Genomic DNA, 18,446 nt, shown 5'->3' with positions numbered 1-18,446 from the left:
TTCCTTTAGTTGTTATGTCTTGTTTGTGTCTGAATGATTCATTTTTCAGTGTTAAGAGGTTTAAAAAACAAAAACAATCTTCTGAAAATGGTCGAGCAAATGACTGAGCGAGCAGCCAATGCCCAAAGACGAACTTTGAAAGTCCTTCAGAAAGCCTCGAGAAATATTGTTCATGACCATATTAAAAAAAATTACAAGCAAAATATGAAGAAATGAGGGGTGGCTCGAGGCTTTTGCACAATGCTAAATGTGCAATTACAAAAAAAGAAAAGTTGCACAGCGGGAATAAAAGGGACAACTTAAAAATATTTTATTTACACAAAGCCTCTTTAAGAGGGAGCACAAACCCAAACTACGACCAGAGTTAAAAAAAATAGTCATTTCAGAGCACACACTGCAGCAAATGGTTGCTTGTTCTGGTTTCACTTTTTCCTGAGTCTCTTCATGAACATCACATCGTCTCTGTTTCGGATCCCGTAGCTGAAAATATAAAGAAATTGAAAAAGAAAGAGCGGGGGTTGAGCAGTCAAAGAATGTTGCCAACATTGTTAAATGAAGCGCTAATTTGATACTCACTCTTTAAGCCTCATCTTGTCACCTTCAAGCTTCTCGCCCTGAAATACTAAATGATACGTCCTCCAAACATATCTCCTGTAAATAAAGAACATCGGGAAATATAAAAATGTGAGCTTATTAATACACTAAATTGCCAAAAGTATTCGCTCGTCTGCCTTCACACGCATATAAACTCGAGTGCTTTACTGCATCCAATGCTGTGCACTGCACTTGGGGATGTGAGGCTTGGATGCAGCTGCTCCGTCATGGAAACCCAGTTCATGAAGCTCTCTACGCACTGTTCTTGAGCTGATCTGAAAGCCACGTGAAGTTTGGAGGTCTGTAGTGACTGACTGTGCAGAAAGTTGGCGACCTCTGGGTGCCTACCACTTCATGGCTGAGTTGCTGTTGTTCCCAGTCACTTCCACTTTGTTGTAATACCACTAACAGTTAACTGTGGAATATTTAGTAGTGAGGAAAATTCACAACTGGACTTGTTGCACAGATGGCATCCTATCACGGTACCACGCTGGAATTCACTGAGCTCCTGAGAGCGACCCAACATCGTTGTCACAGATGTTTGTAGAAGCAGTCTGCATGCCTTAGGTGCATGGTTTATACACCTGTGGCCGTGGAAGTGACTGGAACACCTGAATTTAGTGACTTGGATGAGTGAGCGAACACTTTTGGCATTATCTCCTCTTAGTTATCGTGTTTGTGAGTGTGTTTACCAGCTGATATGTTCCACGCCACCTTCACGTTGCTGTTTCAGCTCCATAAATCTGCGAATAGCCTTCTTCAGATCAAGGACAGTAGCATTTTGCACCACCACAATTGCTATAAAAAAAGCATTTTTTTTTTTTATTAGAACAATAAAGACTTGACAGATTTAAAACCCATATTAACAGAAAACGAGGCAGACTCAACACTTACGCATCACTTCACCGTCGGCTTTTAAAACTCTCACAGTCATTGCCTGGCCATACTCCAAAGCAATCTGAGAGTTGACCTCCTCCAGAGTCACCTGAAGAAAAAAAACAATTCATTTTAATGTATTTCATATCATTTACTCTGAATAACACAATAATAGATCCAGAAGGTCGATTTGTCATAATTCAGGCAACAATTTTCCATAATACTTTTAAAATCATCGATCTATATGTTCCTAATAATGATGACCCAGCTTTTTTGTTTCCACACAGTTTTTTCTCAAATATCTAATCTTACTGCAAATTTTAAAAAATCCTTATTAGAGGATATTTTAGAGATTTTTCTTTTTTTTTAAAAAAAAAAAAGGAATGGACAATCAGAGGCAAGTGAAAGGTGGGGGAGAGCGAATGAAAGAGAAAATAAAGAATCAGCCAGTTTTAGACTTTATTTATTTAATTTCACGACATTATCAAGCAAAACACCAGCCGAAACACACGTGTCGATTTTCTCATTTTACGCTGTTTAAAATGTAACTGTGAGACTGTTTAACCTCGCTCTGCACCTCATCTTGTATTTTTAAAGCGTAGGCAAATTGTTTTCTGCGTCGGGCCTTATGTATTTGTATATGCTATGATTTGTGTGTTCATAGTGAGTTCGTTTAAGTTTTCATCCCTTTAACATATCTTTTAAATCTACCGGGCTATTTAAATTTATTTAGGTTATTTTGTTAGAGGTTATTTCCTAATGTTTTGGTTGCTGTGACGCAGGAATTTCCCAACTTTTGGGAGAAATAAATTCCTCTGGCACAAATCAGCTTGTTGTTCCAAAGTGCAAACCAGAAACTTTTGAGGAGGCAGCTTTCAGCTTTTATGGGCTTCCTCTTCACCCTGACTTTTCATTGATAATGCTGTATAGACATTACTTACTTTATTTTTAATCATTTATTTACTTTCTTTGTTGTACCTAATTTGTAGTAGTAGTCCATTGCATTTAGACATTTATTTGATTTTATGACATATCTGTCTTTATTTCATCTAGTAATACTTTTACTTATTTTTTGTAATTGTTAATGTTGATGTACTCTTACAATACAATGTACAATATTTTAACTTTCATTTTATTTCTTTGATGTTTCATCTTTTTTATTTATTTTAAATTGCTTATGAATTTTTTTTATTGAATTTTGCTCTGTATTATTATCCACCTATCAGTCACCTGTGAAGCACTCTGTACTACGCTGATCCGAATGAAAGGTGTCTAAAAATTCTGACTGAACATCGTGAACAAATATCAGTGCTGGGGTGCAGCTATATACTGGTATTACAGCCATGATAAAAAATTAAACATTATGTTAATGACACATATTATCTTAAATAATTTTATAAAATATAAAAATTAGATAAGAGATAACAGCTGCGTGAGCAGCGTGACCTGAAATAACTCCCAGCCTAAATTACTGTTTCAATCCACCTCCAATGACATTTTAGCAACCGAACAACATACAAATATTTAACAGCTAAATCTAAAGACACACACCTCCAGAGATTGGACTGATTAAATTATGAATACCGTGTTCAAGAAAAGACTAGTTTTTGCTAGTTAGGCCTGAAAGTTTAAGATCAAAACAGCAATCAGACAAAAGCAGAAACTAGCTTCGACACTTTGTCAGGCATACCTTTTCAGCTGCTAAAAATATCTCAGCCAATTACATGCCAGCAATTTAGTGCATTTAGACATGGTAAGGATGACCTGCTGAAGTTCAAACCGAGCGTCAGAATGGGGAAGAAAGGTGATTTAAGTAACTTTTAATATGGCATGGTTGTTGGTGCCAGATGGCCTGGTCTGAGTATTTCAGAGAACTGCTGATCTACTGGGATTTTCCCACACAGCCATCTCTAGGGTTTACAGAGGACGGTCTGAGAAAGAGAAACTATCCAGTGAGCAGCAGTTCTCTGGGGGAAAATACCTTTTTTATACAGAGGTCAGAAAAGAATGGCCAGACTGCTTCAACTCAAATAAAGACTCATTATAACCACAGTCCAGTGTAGTGGTTTTACACATTCACCTAACAAGCCAAAAACCCTTTTTGAATCCCAGGAGGGGACACAAATCTTTGGGATTGCAGAGCTATACCCCTGTGGTGACCCTTGTGGATAAGGGAGCAGTTGAAAGTGTCTAACCTTGGAGTAGATGGGCTGCAGCAGCAGAAGACCACATTGGTAGTGCCACTACTGTCAAGTAAGACCAGGAAACTGGGGCTACAATTCACACAGGCTAAATAAAATTGTACAACAGAAGACTGGAAAAATGTTGCCTAGTCTGATGAATCTCAATTTCTGCTGCAACATTCAGATGGTAGAGAGAATTTCGTGTTAACAACATGAAAACATGAATCCATCCTGCTTTGGGCCTCTTAGTACCAACTGAGCATTGTCTAAATGCCACAGCCTACAAGAGTATTGTTGCTGACCATATCCATCCCTTTATTAAGACTCCTTTATTTGCTTATTTTCCGATGGCTGCTTGCAGCAGGATAACACGCCATGCCACAAAGCTCAAACTGGTTTCTCGAACATGACATTGAGTTCAAAGTACTCGTTGTCATGTTCCAAAGCCATCATCTCTCGGTTCAATAGAGCACCTTTGGGTTATGGTGGAACAGGAGATTTGCATCATGGATGTGCAACTGACACCAGTGACGTGCGGTGAGGGTCGTGACTGGTGAGGCACTGACGTCATCACATCAGATTTACAAACATATAGCTTATTCACCATTTGATTGGCAACAGTTGTTTTGTTTAACATTAACATAGTCTGAAGCAAACCTTTTAGCTCCGGTGTTGGTCTTCCTTTAATTATTATCTTCTGCTTCGATTGAAAGTCCAGTTTAGAAAATTCTTTCAGTTGAGTTATGTAATCTTCCATGTTGAACATAAGGCCAAGCAACAGGAAAAACTAACTGGCCTTGCTAACTGTTTATGGTAGCTTGCCGCCGAGGAGTCGTAGAGTCCCTGGGATCACCAGCGCCCCCTACCATGAGGCACGAGAACTGCGTGCCTCACCTAGTGTCTCTTCGCAGCAGTTTCATGATCGCTCAACACAAGAATGCATTACACACATACAGTTGTTAATGAAAAAAACAACAAAAAAAACTGTGCATTATATACACCAGCTAAAATATGGAAATTTAGTTCATATAGTAAAAGGGTTAGAACATTTTAATAGCCACATGCAAAGGGAAAGTAATCCGGTCTCACTGCATAGCATGCCAGCACACTTAGTAGTCATTGGCAATGACTATACTGAGCCACACCACGGATTGCGCAATCCGTGGTGCGGCTCGCCGGGCTGGTGCCTCACCGTTCGTCTCTTAGTATTTGACCGGCAAATGCGAAAATTCAGCGATTTTGAAAAAACTAATCTAAAAATGGTGTAGTTAAATGGAAAAGAACTTTAAAATACAAATCACTGAATGAATATAACCATTTAATTTATTTTTTAATTTTATATTTCCACGATGACAGGTGAGGCCGTGCCTCACCTGCCTCCCCTGACTGCACGTCACTGACTGACACGTCTGGAGCAAGTGTGTGCAGCTACTGTATCATGTCAATATGGACCAAAAACTCTGAGGAATATTTCCAGCACTTTCCTCAATCCCCATGAGGAATTAAGGCGGTTCTAAAGGGAAAAGGGGTCCAATCTGGTACCACTAAGGCGTACCTAAGAGCGGCCAGTGTGTGTACGTATGTTATTTTGAGCATATTATACCAATGGCGTTATAAGAAGGCGTTTGCATTTATGTCTCTTTTGACCATAAATGCAAATGTCTTCTCTGTATGCATACAGTGCACGTGTGCATCTAGTGGACGGAGCACCTGAATTGGCAGGTCACAGAGTAAAGGATCCTGCACGAGTCGAGCAAGTCCTTCCTCGAAAATATCCAAGATTTCTGAATGAGGAAGAGTGTCCTCGTCTTCCTCCTCTTCAACTGGAGCTGCCGTATCTGTCAGATCCTCCTCTTTTACCACCTCTTCTTCCTTTAGTGATTTTCCTCCGCCTTCTCCAGCCCCAGCAGCAGCAACAGCGGTACCCGCACTCTGCTCCTCCTCCTCCATCACCGCCAGCCTCTAAATCTACAGCAAACACGCGACAGTCCGGTTTATCAGCTTAATTTATAATAGCTTGGGAAAAATAAACGCTTCACTTTAAACTATTTCACTGGAACAGCCTGTGGAAGTAAACAAAGAGCGTCCATTACAAATAAAATACCGGGCGAGGACATGTGGCTCAAAAGCCATGGTTCCCCTTAATGAACCTTTGTTTCTCATCGAGCTCCAAAACTGGGTGCACCCCGGCTTCTCTCCTCCTCTTCCGCTGCTCCACACGCACCAAAAGTGTTTACAGCAGAGACGACGGTGTGTGGTGTTTAATAGCTCAAAATCTAACATGCTTCTTTTCTGTCCAACATGCGGGAACGTTTTAATCGTCGAGGAAGGACAGAAGTGCATGAGATTCGCATGTAACACCTGTCCGTACGTTCATAACATCACAAGAAAGGTGAGTTAGGATGACATGGTTACCATATAATATACCGAGTCCTGTATTAGCGTTAGAGGAGTTTCTGAGAGACTTACGATATCTGTTTAACACCCTGTAGGTAAATAACAGGAAGTATCCGAAGTTAAAGGAGGTGGATGACGTTCTTGGTGGAGCTGCAGCGTGGGAAAACGTGGACTCAACTCCTGGTGAGTGTCTTTAAAATAGTTTATGGTATGTAGGTTTCACTTTGTAATCATAAAATTAACTTCTTAATGACGATTATACAAAATCTCAGGTCCCTACTGTTATTAGTCTTACTCTTAGAAAACCAATCACCTCATATCAACTGTTGAGCAGTGATGATTCAGACTTGTTTAGGAGCCACAGGACCTGGGCACCTTGCAGTCATTGAGTCGACCATGAACTCCTCTGTGTAGCAAAGTGTTCAATTCAGTTCAATTCAATTTTATTGATATAGCGCCAAATCACAACTGTTGCCTCAAGGCCCTACAATAATACAAACCCTACAATATTCTAGAGTCAAATGTGAGGCCATCTGCCCAACAGATGGTTGACATTACGTCATGCAACAGGATAATTATCCCAAGCACACCAGCAAATTACAACAGAATGGCTGAAAAAGAATGTGTTGCAATGGCCCAGTCAAAGTGAAGACATAACACTGCAGATAGATTAATGCTCTTTATTCGAATATTAAAAGAAAGACAAATATAGCTTTTAAACTATCCAACTTGCAGCCCTAAGTTCTGTATTGTTGATAATAGGGATGATTTCTTGGTACATTTTTTTTTTCTCCTGCTACAGTAATTAGCATAAAAGCCAAGTCTTCTTCACAAATCCTCTGAAACCAGATTTTTTGTAAATTCTGAGAACCAGTTGGTGCAGGAGTTTCTCAATTTTTTTGATGACTGACAATTTAAGGAGCCAACATGTGGCTTATTTTGTCAAACTGCACCCCCTTGAGTGCAGGTTAGATATATAACCTCTCTGCAGGTTCTACTGAGCCTCTGGTGAAACTTTGTGGTCGATTAATGTTTAATAAATAGGTGACTGCATTTTTTCCTGTGTGGTCTTCAGCTGTTTGCTGGCTCTCTGAATTGGCAGTCATGAAAACTTTAAGAATCCTTTCTATAAAACAGCTGTGACAGAATCACTAGTATTTGATGCAATACAACAAATTATTCTGTGGGACCATCCTGTGTCACTGATGCTGAAAAACTAGTCCATGCATTTTTTTTTTTTTAATACTGCGAGGCCAGACTGAATGAAACAAAATGGGCCAACCCTAACAACATTAGTGATTCCGCACTGATCAATGTACTTGTCTGTTTACAGAAACATGCCCCAAGTGCGAGCATCCTCGGGCGTACTTCATGCAGATTCAGACCAGATCAGCGGACGAACCCATGACCACTTTTTACAAATGCTGCAACGCTCAGTGTGGACACCGGTGGAGAGATTGACACCTTTGCACCTGTAGTTGTGTGTTTCTGCTTTGTGCGCACCTATAGCTGAAGAACTTTATTTTTTGCTTTTCATTTAATATTTAAATTAAAATATTCACTTTATGGATGACAAAGCGAGTTTCCTTCATGATTTTTATTGATAAAATAGTAGCTGTATACAACAGTCAAACAAATCTTTGACTTACATAGTTATACATATCAGACATTTAGAGCAATGCAGACCAGTACAACAATGGTGCATGTTACACCATATTAATATTTCAATGCAATCCTTAATTTCACATTGATTTTCTTGCAGAGCTCTGTTAGCCTCAAGGAAAACAAAAACAAATGCACATAGAATCAGGAACTAGCCAGTGAAAATGACTCATTTTGATGTGTGGCTCGTGCAAACTCTGCACTCGGTGCATGAGAGATCGGGCATGCTGATGGTGGAACTGTATTTGTTAGTATTAAATTCAGTGGGATCACAATATTGGATTTAATCCTTTTATTTAAAGCTTGTTCCTAGCAGAGAGCTCACTATTTAGTATCGCTATCTGTAGTTATCTAACAAGTATCTGAGCAATGCAAGTCATCATAAAGGGCTCAACACTGTGAAGATGCTATCACCACTGTAATTATGTTCTACTTTTTAGCTATAGTGAGAGCTACCTGGAATGATTTCAAAATAAATTAACTTCATAACAAAAACACTTAACAGAAATAGCAAATATGAATATGCTGTGCCAGTTGAAACAATTTTCCATTTGTTTTGAAATAGCTTTATTTTGAAAATCTTAAATAAGAACCCAGACTCAACGTTTGGCCAGCGAGCGGACAAGTCACTACTGAGATGATGTGCAGTGTTTGTCCATCAGTAACAGTCGAGCCCTCTGTCTGCCAGCTCCACTTCAAATCTACCGAACTCTGAAAAGCTGCAACCTTCGTGGGTTTCACTCAGCTAACAGTAAACCCAAGTAAAAACCAAATGATGCATAGGTGATTTTTTTTTTTTTTCCCCAGACAAATGATGCATCTGAGGGGGAAACATGAACTTTAACTTAAAGTGCAAATATTGACTGTACTGTCAAAATAAAATACCTTAAGGACACCTTAAGGACTAACCCAGCATGTCTGAACACACTTGCTATTGAGCAAAACTCACAGATGAATTCAAATAGGGTGATATTTTCACAGCTTCGTCTAACAGGCCAATTTTTTTTTTTTTTTTTCTTCATTCACATGCGAAACATCACAAATTTACCTGTGTGCCTCTCTGCGTCACCTTCACCCACTATGCTTAAGTCAGAACTGTACATGTCAAATGCATGAAAGAAGTAGGCTGAACAGTATATACAGAAAATATGCTGTGAACTAATGAGAAAACTGCACTTACAATTCAAGAGGGCTACACAACACTTTGCAAAAATGTAAAGGGGGGGGGGCTGTCACTACCAGCAGGGGGTGCTGTGCGGTTTTATGTGTGTGCATGTACATGTCTCTGTAGCATCCAGCTGTCCGTGGTTAGCATATACGCTTGTATGTATAAATGTAGCCCTTACAGTAAGGACAGGTGTGCGTCACATCCTTCAGATCATCAATCAGACAGGGAATCAAGCAGCAGCCGAGATCACAGCTGTAAATAAGGAGCAGACGGACAGAAGATGAAGCAAAAATCAAACACCTGCTCATGCTTGTATACTGTATGTACACTCAGCTATCACAAAGGAATCAGTAGGTCAAGAACATAGCAACATATAAGCATGAAAAATACACCATCTGCTTGTCTGTCCTGATTTGAATAAATGCAAAGAACAGAAGGTCACAGACAGCACAGTATACTGTTAGGCAAAATTTAAGACAGACAAGATTAGAAAGTTAATTGAGTCAAGAACACCAGCTGTCTGAATGTTCAAACATTTTGTCTTCCAAAGTCCTTTTTAAGTATCTTACAGTCTTAACAGGTGAGCTGGCAACTGACAGACAACTATGGGCTGTCTATTTTTTTTCTTCTGAAAGATGTACTGGATTTATTTATATATTCTTATTGCTCTTATTCCTATGCCAACATAAATATTATTTCACTAAGAGTATCATGTCGGAGACATCTGCCTGATCCCAGCCATTAGACTCTGGCTGTGGTTTTAAAACATTGGCTAATCACAAAAGAGATTTTTAATCTCTAGATATTCACTGCAGTTAAATAAAGGTTAATAATAGTAGTAGTAATAATAACAGACCATTACATAACTGACAGTAAAGCTTTAATGGAGTCAGCTGTTTATCTGGTTCTCATACAAAGTTCACTTCCATAACTGGAGTAGTGCAATGACGTGCAGAAATTGTTGTTGTTGTTGTTGTTAAATGAGACAAAATTATCAAGTCTTTTTACAAGAGTGACACTAAAAATAATACATTTTACTTGTATTAATTCTTCAGATAACAATCTCTGACTCATCTACTTTTCTTTGACTCTCAGACAATAATGATGTGGCACAGCCTTATACAGTCAGTGATAATATCACTATACATTTTTTACATGATATAAATGGCCCCCACAGCCACCTGATATCAAAGCTGCGCATTTATGTTCCCTAATGCACACAACAAGATGAGCCCGGGCACGTCTGAGTGCAAGAGCCCCCAATGATGATATAGTACCTAAAAAGAGCACACCAACGCAGGCTACGAAGAAGGAGATACTAGCAGCTGGTGATTCACGATCCAGATACAAACAAATGATTCCACCAAGTGTCGCTGAAGCACTCACTCGTTGTGCTCCACATGACAGGAAGAGCAAACGGTGGATGGAAGTTACTGATGCAGTTACATGGTGGAAAAATCGGGGATGTAAGCAACTGGTTAAAAAGGTCGACCCAAGCTAAAACATCTGAGGTAGAAAGTATTTTTCTATTTTATGATGTGGCAATATTGTGCAGGCTCCTGAAGAGTTACAAAGTTAAATTACTTCAGTTATTTAACGTGGTAAACAGTTATTTTATACTTAAATTAAATTACTAACATTTTCAAGGAAAAAACTCCCTAGGCTACTTTTGTGTTTACATTTGACTTATGCTGTAGCAATATAATATGTATATACAATATTGCTGGCACCTTGAATTAGGACGTGACAGTAGCTCACTTGGGGGGGAAAAAAAAAAAAAAAACACAGGAAAACGGCCTTCATTTACTTACACTTATAAACACTGCTGACTCCAAGCATGGATAAAATGTTCAGTGTTTTTTTCTATATTATCATTATTATCATTATTGCAATTCTCCCTGAAACACTGTGACATGAATTTGAGGCTATATCTCTGAGCCCTAGTCCTGTGTATTTTAGAACTGCTGTCATTTTTAGGTGTTGCTCATGTGTAACGGTAATAAAACCCATCCCAAAAAAACTGTTTGCTGTCCGATCTGCTATTAGACCTCTTTTCTGGCTGGCTTCTAATCCAAGATCTACTTACCCTACAAAGAAGCAGAAGAGGCAGAAGAGTGTGTTCATGAGGCCGATGTCGTGGGAGATGCGAGTGACAATGGCCTGCTGACAGTGCGGACAAACAGTCTGCACCGGTGAAGTCTGAAACATTTCCCCCTGCAGAACGGTCACAGTGGTGGCTGTGCCTGGAGGAGCCAGGACCGTCGCTGTGTGACCTCCCATGTGGACAAAGTGACCAGGACCTGGACCCATCTGTCCTGGCATTGGTTGAGGAAAGTGACCAGGTGGTGGTGGAGGGTAGTGGCCACCTGTGTAGTATATAGACAAACTGATGAGAATGGGCAAGCAGCAACGACAGTAGTCGTGATATCAAGAAAATATTTGATCCGTAGCCTCAACAGCAATGTGTTTACAGCCAAAATTAAAAAATACTGGTCTATAATCACTAATAAAAATACATTATGTAGCTTTTAGCTCTTTTACATTTCTACATTATTATTGATGTGGTTTTTTGGCTTTTACCAACCAAAACTGAAGCCAAACCCAAACAAACTATTTCCTAGTAATGAAAGTTAGCAAGCTGAAGTGTTTATAAACACAGAAACTACATTATGTTGACTTGAGGAACATCAACGCTAATATGCCCTGACACCTTTATAAAGACAATGACGTATTGTGGCAGTGTGATACTTTATCTGCTTACGCAGATAGTTTGCAGCACCTTGTGGTGGTGGAGGCATTGACATTGACATTGGCATTGGCATTGGCATGGGACCTTCCCCAGGGACATGTGGGGGTAAGAAGCCTGGCTGCGGGCCTTCATAAGGTGGTGGGCCGTAGTCTGGAGGTAGAGGCTGCCCCTGTGGAGGAGCAGTCCTTACTGCTTCTGAAATATAGCAGACATTAAAAAGACGGCACTGAAGACAGTAATGCACAAGTCTGAGACAACCAAGTGAAGTTTCTGCTATGAAATAAATGACTGCAGTAGTACGCAGGTAATTCACAATTTCATTAGAGCATTCATGTATTAAAGCTTTCCAGACGTGGGAAAAGTACAGACATTCTTTACTTAAGTAAGAGTTCAGATGCTTGTGAAAAAAAAACACTGGTAAAGTGAAAAAGTGCAGGCTCTGAAATGTACTAAAGAAAAAGTAAAAGTAGTTCTTTTGTGCTATATTAATATAAAATATTATTATTACATGGAAACATAAAGTAGTGACTCCATGTGGGGAAAAGAATCACAGCTTTCTACTGAGAGCTCCTGTAAATTTTCTTTGTGTACAGGCTGAGCTCAGCTGACCTGTGCTGCACCTCTGAGGTTTACTGCTCTTTGTGGATCAACTGAATTCAGCAAGATGTAAGCAGATGTTTCACCAGCTATCTTGGCTGATTTTCATCCCCTACTATCCTCTACACTGGCAATATACTGTTTATAATGTCTTTATACTACACAGTATACAGTTGGTATAAAGGTTAAATTCAGTGAATGAACCTGAGCATCATCAGCTTAAATTGAAACTCATCTCTGCTACACTTGATGTAATCACACACTCTCATTCTGGGAAAACAGCAGCTGGACCTTTAGCTAGCAAACATAACTGTGTGACAAACTGCACACAAACAGTCTGCGTGTTTGCTTATATTTGTTGCGCTGTTATTAAAGTTGCATTTGAAATTTCCTGCCACAACATGTTACTCCATTTATGCTCACACCTCCTCTTCAGTAGTGCTAACTAGATGCTGAAGTACTGTGACCACAGCTTATGGACATCTGCACTTGGTCTACTTTAACCCCTGAGTACAGAGCTATAAACAACAGCACATAAGCTATATGTTTTTGCCTCTTTCATCTCTTTGTGTGTCCCAGAGATGGAGAATACACCAATAAGATCAGCTTTTCTGTGTCATTGTTCCCTCCGTGTAGGCTCAAATGGGTTTGATGTTTGAAGGCCTGCAGTGATGTGAAATAATCACTCCCCTCAAATCTCTTAAACCTGAAGTAACGAGCCTGTTTTGAAAAGGAGTAGAAAGTACAAATATTTGTGTTAAAATGTAGGGAGTAAACATAATAATAAATACGTAAAAGTACAGATACCTGAAAATTCTACTTAACGTATAAGTATTTGTACTTCATTACCTCCCACCTCTAAAGCTTTCAAAGGTGAGAGCATTGTTTTTTGCAGTGATTTACATTTATGCTTCTTCATCAAACCTGCAAGTATTACAATGAAGTAACTTAAGGTCAGTGAGCGTCCAGAAAAGGGTCCATAACGAGACTTTACCCAAGCTGCAATAATTTAAACTGAATCAGACTGTGGGGAGATTTCAATCAGCTGGTGGGGTGGTAGGACACAGCTTTTTTGACCGTGATCTTGGCTACGATTGTAAAGCATTTGTCAAGTGTAAATAAATACGATACAAAACTTAATTCACGCGTCCGAAGATTGAACTACCCCCGCCATAGCGGATCCGAGCGATGCGCGTCGGAGGCCGCAACAAGATATTACAAACGGTATGAGTTGAAATTAGACTGTAAATCATTAAAATCAATCTGAATTTAAAATGAGTAAATCACATTTGTTTGAAACAGTTATGATCTGGAAGGAGGATAAACACAGGAACAGCCACACATGGACTTTCTCTTGAAGTACACTGAATCACTCACACTTGAAAGCAGAACATACGTCACCACCAGGACTGCGACTGTAACATTCACAATCCTGTGTTCAGCTTTATTACCAGGTTGTCCGTTCTTCTCCTGGATGAGGGGCGCACTGGGACCTCCGGGGTATGGAGGGGGAGGATCGCTGGACATACTGGCCGGATGTCTGAAGTAGCAAATGGGTCGAACACGTGAGCTCCACTCACAACTTGATAGGTTGACTTTTCCCCCTGTGAGGAATTAAAAAAAATAAGCACATTTTGAGTCCCCTGGCTCATTACTCTCTGACACAGTCATAAAATGTTCCATCAACAGTCAGAGAGGCTAATGAAGTGGCTGATGTTACTGCTGATGTCAGTCTGCATATACTGTACGATAAGCTTCATGGAAAATGAAAGATAACGGGGAGGTTTCAGGACTCTTTAACACTGGCAGTGTTTTGTTGGTTTATTGGAAGATTGTTTTTTTGTCATTTTTTTATGTCAGACAAAGACAACAAAGTAAAACCATTTTTTTAGAACATGAAAATATTATCAACCATTAACAAGCAGATTTCAAGGGGACGTCTGAATTAAATGAAGACAGAAATGAACTGCAAGCGTAAAAACGTCAACAGCAATACAAGCGAAAGCGGCTCTGTCCCAACCAGGAGCTCAAGTTTCGGCAGGAAGTGCCTCTTCTCTCTGCCTAAATAATGCAAATGGTGTCTAAATGCAGTGTTCAACAAACGTCTCAGAGAAGAACAGCAATTGTTTGTTTTTTTTAGGGTTTAAAAATCTGTATTGTCCTTTTGCAGTGATGACTTGACTCCAAAGCGCTAAGGTGTCAGCAAAACCAAGCACTGTGTAACTACATGATGCAATCGTTTGTTTAAAGGAAACACATCAACAGCATTTTCCACCTGTTAGGTCAGAGAAGTGAAAGTAATAACACAGAGAAGTGGGCTTTTACATCGGTACATGAACCTGTACATACGAGAAAATGTGTGTAATGGACTACACTAAGCTAATACAAACCCCCAAAATTGTAACGACTGTGTAACAGAGGCTGGATTCACTTAAGTTTAAATATATTTTTGATTATAAAAAATGGCCAAAAAAATTCACAGACTTCATTTAAGTAGGTAACGCAGACTCTTTGCCCTAACTAAATGTGGACCAAACACGGTTACAAGTGTACACGCCCACAAAGTCCCATTTTGAAAAGCCTTGATAATGTACGTAGTCTGATATAAACAGTGCAAAATACACAGAGTACCACTGGGATCGGAACAGAAACTTCTTCCTCCATCTGTTTTAGTCAAATGTGAACTGATTTTTTAAATGTATGAGCTGATCTGAAGAGGAAAAGAAAGGTTCTGCTACAGCGAGATGGGTACACAGAAAAAGGAAGTGTGTATCGACCGCAACATTTCTAACCGACTGTGGGAAAAAAGTTCACATCTGTCTAGATTTCAGTTTGTTTTGATGTTAAAATGTCACTTCCCTTTATTTTTAAACTATGGAACGACTTTTCACTGAAACTGATATAAACACAAATGCCCACAAAATAAAGATCTTTTGTGTCTCAGTGATCTCCTCATATGAGTTCAATAAAATGTTCCTCAGTTATACTATAGTTCTCAGAAGGTACAGTCAGTAATTTTTTTGAGGTTATTTAATAGAAAAAAAAAGGATATTGTACTCATAAATATATAGAATGTGTAATTAGATCTTCAAAAAAATTGATGCACTCTCATAAACCCATAGTTAATCTATTAAAAATACATGGGTCAACCCCCATGTTCCCCCACTGAAGTCAGGGCTCTAACATACAAAAACGTGTATAAATGTGCTTATGTAGTCCCGATATTGTCAGTTACTTATTGTCAACAGATTAGATGTGCAACCCTTCCCATCTCTGACCAGCTGATGAGCCAGCTAAACAAAAACCATTATAAGCTAAGATTGTGCCACCTTATATTAGGCTCAAGTGTCCTAAAAGTCACACTTTCCCTCTGAAAAACAGTTTACAACAGATTACATTCTCACATCATATGAGTTTATTCATTAAGCCTCAGTGTCCAACAAAGTTACATTCACTAACACCAGCAAAGAGCAGTTAACAGAGGCTGACAGCAGGTTCAATAACTGAAAAGTTCAGGATATCCTCGACAACTCCCCTCAGTATCACGGTCATCAGACAGAAGTGAGCTTCACTGACTTATCGACCCATATCAAACTCCTTTCACAAAGTTTTACACTTCCAGCATAAATAAAGACCCTTCCCACCCAGGCCTGACAACCAAGGTAGACAGTGGACTGACAGCCTTCCAGAGACAGAGAAAAACTCTGTGGCGGTTTAAACTGTAGCAGAAACACACTGGCGAGCCATGCCGTTGTGAGTTATGGTGTAAATTATATAATTTTACCTGATGTGACTGAGACAAGGATTCCTCCCAAGGAGCCAGAGATGTGCTGCAACCTGGAATATGATTAAAAAAAAATTATAATTCACCATTATTATTATTATTACTAGATCTTTTGCTCTTGTCTTGTGTCAAGAACTAATGAAAAACAAAAGTGAAACGAAAAGGGACGTGATCGAAATAAGAACCCAAAATCTAAGTTTTCTGGGAGAAACTATTCCCAACTTACTGGAACAATTTCCCCGATAATCAACTAGCCAGCTAGCTGATTTTTTGTTTTTTTAATAATCCTGTAGCAGATAATCCTGCTCAGATCTACTTGCACAACTAACCATGAATAACTTAGTTACGTAAGTGAGGCCAGAGGAAGCCGATGTTAATTTAAATTGGTGCTTGGCTCTAATACAAGTGTTTCCCCTTATTGGAGTCTTAACACGGTAGCTAGCGAGCGGAGAGGTTGTGGGGAGTGATGTGAACGTGAAAATAAGCCGTTATACATTTATACTTCTATGACAGCTTCTCTAAAAACCATACGGCCAGCTGACATGTTTGCTGTCAAACGATGAGGTCAGCTTAGAGACAGCGACGTGTTTGTTTTGCTAAAGCATGTCTGCTGGGTAGCAGTGGTTAGCTAGCTATAGCTAGCGTCGCCATTCGTGACACAGAAACGACCTCGTTAAAAAAAAAAATTAAATTAAAAGACAGACGCGGACAGAAAGAGTAAAGGAGTGAAGACGTCTGCGCGGGGGAAAGCGTCTCAGGTCACCACCTTTAACGGCGCAGCTGTCAATATGCTAAATGCCAGATTACCTGGTTGTAGGAGATGAAACGCCAGCCCGCTGCGTGAAGTTGCTTGACGTTAGCAGCTCCGTCCCTCCTGAGGAGAGTCCACATACAACAGGATGGATTTACACCTGACGTCATTAATCAGGCGTTACACGAGCTGCTGCTGAAACCCAGCGTCACATTCTGTTTTTGTTTTGTATTTCAGTTAAATACGGAGTAATTTTTGACACAAAAAACTATATTAACCAGTTACATCTAAACAACTGTTTCCACTACTTTTTTGTATCAGCACCACTATATAATTATTTACATTGTTATAAGTAATAATTCCTGCTAACAATATTTTTAAGACTCCTCAGAGTAGAGTAAGTGGCAGCCCTGCATTATATTAATTATTTATACGTATTACTGAACGCCGATGCAGCATTTTATGTGACATGGAGATCAATCTACCGCTTACCAGAAGATTCCGATTGAAACTAATTCCTGATTTGAGAGTATTTAGAATCGTGAGTGTTTACTGGCCTCCTGCGGTCACACTGGAGAAGTGCAACGTTAAGTTGGTCAAGTTAATAAGGCATAACGGAAGACAGTGATAGTACTTCCTGTAAAAATCAAGTCAAAAATGTTTTTTGAAGAAACAAAAAAAAAAATGCTTTATTGTTATTTAGGGATCTAGTGTCATTTGAGCAGGAATTATATTTTCATAATTATAATTATTATTCTTGAGCTTTATTATTCTATAGCCAGCTACTCTCACTCTAAGCCAGCTCAAGGTGTTATGGTGCCCTAAACGAGATTAGATTTGGGGCCCCCCATCACTGCTAAACCCATCAACTACCACCCACCGCAACATTGCCAATATTAACTTTCTATTGGCTGTGCTTGATCATTTGCACATTGTACCATAACCATTTTAACTATTATTAACCATTATCATAACCATTCTTGCACCATAACCATTATTGTTATAGATAAACATTACCATGGCTTATTAGTGAGATGTAAGGTAATAAAACAGTTTTACTTGATTTTGAAATGTGCAAATGGGCAAAACAGTCACATACAATTTAACATAAATACAGTATATACATAAATATATAAAAACAATATTATCCATCCATCCTTTTTATTCTGCTTATCCGGGGCTGGGTTATGGGGGCAGCAGCCTAAACAGAGAAGCCCAGATCCCCCTCTCCCCAACCACCTCCTCCAGCTTATTTGGGGGGGACACTGAGATGTTCCCAGGCCAGGTGAAAGATATAATCTCTCCAGTGTGTCCTGGGTCTGCCCCAGGGCCTCCTGCCTGTCGGACATCCCCGGAACACCTCACCCAGGAGGCGCCAGGAAGCATCCTATTCAGAAGCCCAAAACACTACAACTGGCATACTCCCGCAGCACCCTCCGTAGCATAGCACAAGGGACATGGACGAATGCCTTCTCCAGGTCCACAAAACACATGTAGAATTGATGAGCAAACTCCCACACACATTTGAATGTTCTTGAGAGGATAAAAATATGGTTCAGAGTTCCATGACGGGACAAAACCGCATTGTTCCTCTTGAATCTGAGGTTCGACTAATGGACGAACTCTCCTTTTCAGCACCCTTTCATAAACCTTCCCGGGGAGGCTGAGGAGTGTGATCCCCTGTA

The 18,446-nt window shown here is 39.6% G+C and overlaps 3 protein-coding genes across 4 annotated transcripts; 1 reads left to right on the top strand and 2 right to left on the bottom strand.

Annotated features, from left to right (window-relative positions):
* Positions 1 to 276: 276 nt before the first annotated feature.
* snrnp25 (small nuclear ribonucleoprotein 25) lies at positions 277 to 5,778 on the bottom strand. Its single transcript, XM_030736388.1, has 5 exons — positions 5,364 to 5,778; positions 1,489 to 1,579; positions 1,287 to 1,392; positions 577 to 651; positions 277 to 480 (listed from the first exon to the last, which is right to left on the bottom strand). The coding sequence occupies exons 1-5, from the start codon at positions 5,601 to 5,603 to the stop codon at positions 423 to 425; spliced, it is 570 nt and encodes a 189-aa protein (XP_030592248.1). The 5' UTR covers positions 5,604 to 5,778; the 3' UTR covers positions 277 to 422.
* Positions 5,779 to 5,842: 64 nt separating this feature from the next.
* polr3k (polymerase (RNA) III (DNA directed) polypeptide K) lies at positions 5,843 to 7,623 on the top strand. The gene is made up of 3 exons (XM_030735954.1): positions 5,843 to 6,045; positions 6,146 to 6,233; positions 7,384 to 7,623. Exons 1-3 carry the CDS (start codon positions 5,935 to 5,937, stop codon positions 7,509 to 7,511), a joined length of 327 nt encoding a protein of 108 aa, XP_030591814.1. The 5' UTR covers positions 5,843 to 5,934; the 3' UTR covers positions 7,512 to 7,623.
* Positions 7,624 to 7,632: 9 nt separating this feature from the next.
* cdip1 (cell death-inducing p53 target 1) lies at positions 7,633 to 17,269 on the bottom strand. 2 transcript variants are annotated; one of them, XM_030735952.1, is made up of 7 exons: positions 17,254 to 17,269; positions 16,818 to 16,884; positions 16,011 to 16,063; positions 13,678 to 13,830; positions 11,660 to 11,821; positions 10,967 to 11,246; positions 7,633 to 9,132 (listed from the first exon to the last, which is right to left on the bottom strand). In XM_030735952.1, the coding sequence occupies exons 4-7, from the start codon at positions 13,751 to 13,753 to the stop codon at positions 9,021 to 9,023; spliced, it is 630 nt and encodes a 209-aa protein (XP_030591812.1). In that variant the 5' UTR covers positions 13,754 to 13,830; positions 16,011 to 16,063; positions 16,818 to 16,884; positions 17,254 to 17,269; the 3' UTR covers positions 7,633 to 9,020. The 2 variants fall into 2 exon arrangements, with proteins under 2 accessions (XP_030591812.1, XP_030591811.1); XM_030735951.1 differs by lacking the exon at positions 17,254 to 17,269 and having other exon boundaries at positions 11,660 to 11,824.
* Positions 17,270 to 18,446: the final 1,177 nt, after the last annotated feature.

Source organism: Archocentrus centrarchus, chromosome 8 (genome assembly GCF_007364275.1).
Source record: "Archocentrus centrarchus isolate MPI-CPG fArcCen1 chromosome 8, fArcCen1, whole genome shotgun sequence".
Classification (NCBI taxonomy): Eukaryota; Metazoa; Chordata; class Actinopteri; order Cichliformes; family Cichlidae; genus Archocentrus; species Archocentrus centrarchus.
This window is presented reverse-complemented; position numbering and strand designations above follow the sequence as displayed.

Bases quoted from the DNA above. Each gene is read 5' to 3' on its own strand.
- cdip1 (XM_030735951.1), bottom strand. From the start codon at position 13,753: ATGTCCAGCGATCCTCCCCCTCCATACCCCGGAGGTCCCAGTGCGCCC. The intron at 11,825-13,677 runs GTAATAAAGCTG...GCTATATTTCAG, and splicing joins GGAGAAGAACGGACAACCTG to AAGCAGTAAGGACTGCTCCT. The intron at 9,133-10,966 runs GTAAGTAGATCT...CCTTATTTACAG, and splicing joins CTCTTCTGCTTCTTTGTAGG to CTGTGATCTCGGCTGCTGCT.
- polr3k (XM_030735954.1), top strand. From the start codon at position 5,935: ATGCTTCTTTTCTGTCCAACATGCGGGAACGTTTTAATCGTCGAGGAA. The intron at 6,046-6,145 runs GTGAGTTAGGAT...AACACCCTGTAG, and splicing joins TTCATAACATCACAAGAAAG to GTAAATAACAGGAAGTATCC. The intron at 6,234-7,383 runs GTGAGTGTCTTT...GTCTGTTTACAG, and splicing joins AAACGTGGACTCAACTCCTG to AAACATGCCCCAAGTGCGAG.
- snrnp25 (XM_030736388.1), bottom strand. From the start codon at position 5,603: ATGGAGGAGGAGGAGCAGAGTGCGGGTACCGCTGTTGCTGCTGCTGGG. The intron at 652-1,286 runs GTAAACACACTC...CTTTATTTACAG, and splicing joins GGCGTGGAACATATCAGCTG to GAGATATGTTTGGAGGACGT. The intron at 481-576 runs GTGAGTATCAAA...TTATATTTTCAG, and splicing joins GACAAGATGAGGCTTAAAGA to CTACGGGATCCGAAACAGAG.